The sequence below is a fragment of the Gracilinanus agilis genome, chromosome 5 (genome assembly GCF_016433145.1).
Source record: "Gracilinanus agilis isolate LMUSP501 chromosome 5, AgileGrace, whole genome shotgun sequence".
Lineage (NCBI taxonomy): Eukaryota > Metazoa > Chordata > Mammalia > Didelphimorphia > Didelphidae > Gracilinanus > Gracilinanus agilis.
The window spans coordinates 28,136,955-28,139,790 of NC_058134.1; the positions used below are offsets into that span (position 1 = coordinate 28,136,955).

Consider the following 2,836-nt stretch of genomic DNA (forward strand, 5'->3'; position numbering starts at 1 on the left):
GGTACAGTGGATCAAATGCTAGACTTGGAGGAAAGGACCAAGTGTGCAAAACTTGACTTTGCTGTTTGCTACCCTGTGACCCTGGGCATGTCATTTTACCTCTCTGTGACTCAATTTCCCCATCTGTAAAAAAAAAGAGAGAACTGGACTGGATAGATTCTGATGTTTCTTCCAGTTCTAGATCTATGACCCTTTGAGAAGTTATTGGCTATATAGTAGATGAAGTTTGAATCTGGATTGAGGTCCAGGGACTCCAAATCCAGACTTTCCTTCACTGCCCCAGACTCCCTCTCCCATGTAATTGGTTTTAAAAAGTAGGTATTTGAAAACTCTCTATAGTAGAAATTCTTGTATCAGCAAAAATTTTAAATCCTTGAAGTGAAAGGTTAGGATACCAACTAATGATGATATATATATATATATAAGTGTATGCACATATATGTGTATATGTATGTGAGTGAGTGAAAATCCCTAAGCTTTCATCAGTTCCACTGAGCAGCATCCATTTTATGGCTTTCAGTATCCTTTGACAAAAGTACCTAATAATGCTGGCCCCCAGGGGGCACCAGCCTCTTAGTAATGGTCTTCAGCTTCAGGAATAGCCTTGGCTTCCTCCAACTGGATTTATAGAGAAGTCTCCAGTCGCATATTCCAGAAAGACCTCTGAAGTCTTCCTGAGGGCTTCCTTGGCTTCAAAATGGTTCCTAGGCAGTGGTCCAGGCTGAATCCTAAAGGACTGCCTTCTTCCATCCCAACCCCCTCCCCGCAAGCTGAAATGTTCATGAGATCCAGGCTATCCCATCACTGGCATTGCATCTCATCAAAGTGCCATTCTGGGTTCTCCAATAAAATACTTTCAGTGAAGCAATTACTTCTTGTTTTGAGAGTGTTGGGAGAGGGGCAAAGGGAGGCACCACCAGATCGGATCCTATATAGATATAGGTTTTTAGTGAGGAGGGAATATAATAGGGTCTGGAGCTAGAAGGGAGTTGAGGGGCATGTAGCTCAGCTCCTTCAATTTACAGATGAGAAAACTGAGACCAAAGAAAATAATTAACTTGCCTAGGGCCAACCCAGAATCTGAATTGAGGTCCTGGGACTCCAGATTCTGACTTTCCCTCACTGCCCCAGACTTCCTCTCCCATGTACTGAGTTTTGAAAAGTAGGTATTTGAAAACTCTCCAATCTTGGTTGGAAGCCAGCCAGGAACCTGACGTTCTTTGGTGGGTCAGTACTGAAATACCCAAGTTAATATGAGAGCGAATGGGGAAAGGATACATGAGGGAAATTTAGGCAAAGCAAAACCAAAAGTTATCCACAAAAATTTATTTCTTTTTTAGAAAAAGACGGAGAGAACTTTTATTCAGTAGATGCTTCAGGTAGGACTCCCTGATTTACAGAAAGTTGTATTAATGCATCTGCCATTATGATGGAGCTTTTGGCCCAAAAAAGTCAACTCTGAATATAGAAAAGGCAGGTGAATCCATAGCATCGATTCCTGTCCAATGAATTACTCTTTTTTACATGGTTCAAAGTTAGGTTTTTATTTGGTTTTAAATTAAAAAAATAAATTTCATTATTAAATAGTGAAATGAATCTAACTAATGTTTACATAGTAGCTTACTTAGGAATATACCACCAGAGGAAAAATTATGGTGTATGCCACCCAAACTAAAATCATTTTAATGTTAGTTTTGTTTTGTTTTTTAAGTCCAAGAGTGGCATAATTCAATTAAACTGAAATGTAAAGTCTTAAATGTATACAATGGATGTTGGAAGTAAACCACTCAGTCTACTGCAATCTGAAACTAATTTCCATGTCAAAGATAGTCATTCCCAATACTATACCACAGTGCTAATGTCATCGGCTTCATCTGCTTTCTTTTGCCTGCTTGGCAGGGATTTCAAGTATTCTAGGTGCCTCCTGGCATCCTCTTGATTCTGCCGTACATAATATACCACGTAGGATATCACCATAGTGAACCAGCCAAACATGGTGACCAGCATGGCATAGTCGGTAGTCTTTTTGGGGAGGTTACAGAGGTCAGCGTCGTTGGCAGCATTAAGGAAAGGTCTCCCGGCATGTTCGTCTAGCACGGAAGTCTTACAGATGACGTTGTTAGCTGTCTCATGGTTAGACGCCATGCTCTTCAGGACCTGCTGTAAAGTACAGTCACAGTGCCAGGGATTGTTGGCGATCCTGGCCCTTGCCTTCAGGTTGTTGAAAGCATTTTTGTGAACACTCTGAATGCGGTTGTCGGATAAGTCCAGCGTCTGTAGGGTTTCGGCCACCCCCTTGAAGGCGTGCTCATCTATAAATTCGATGCCATTTTTGGACAAATTGAGAACTCGGAGTTGATGCAAGTCCTTAAAAATCTCATTGGGGATGGACGTTATCTGATTGGAGTCTAAGTAAAGAAGGACTGTTTCGGGAGGAAGATCTCTGGGGATTTCCTTGAGGTTTGCATTGCTACAGGTGACATTTAAACCTCCAGAGGAAGAACAAAGACAGCCTTTGGGACACATACTGGCTGAATGAAAGCACAGTATCATGAGGACAAAACTTTGTAAGAGGAGACACATGGAGAGGGAACGAGTTAACCACAGGTCTACCAAATGCATGCTGGGACGTCAGCATAATCACAAGCCCATTCCTCATTTACCCCGACAAAGGTGGCAAAGGGTCCAGCCCAAGTCAAAAGAAGGCCTCCTTGCTTTAGCTTTTGGGTCAATAGTCTGGCTTCAACATGTGTGTGTCCTCCTTGCTCTCCTCCTCCTCATGGAGACTCCTGAAGAAAAAAGGAGGCAAAGGCAATTAGTTCATTTTGGAAGAGAG

The 2,836-nt window shown here is 42.1% G+C and overlaps 1 protein-coding gene across 1 annotated transcript; it reads right to left on the reverse strand.

The window, feature by feature from the left end:
* Positions 1-1,820: 1,820 nt before the first annotated feature.
* Positions 1,821-2,622, reverse strand: LRRC3B (leucine rich repeat containing 3B). The gene has a single exon (XM_044677240.1). The coding sequence runs from the start codon at positions 2,620-2,622 to the stop codon at positions 1,843-1,845; it is 780 nt and encodes a 259-aa protein (XP_044533175.1). The 3' UTR covers positions 1,821-1,842.
* Between the last annotated feature and the right edge of the window lie 214 nt (positions 2,623-2,836).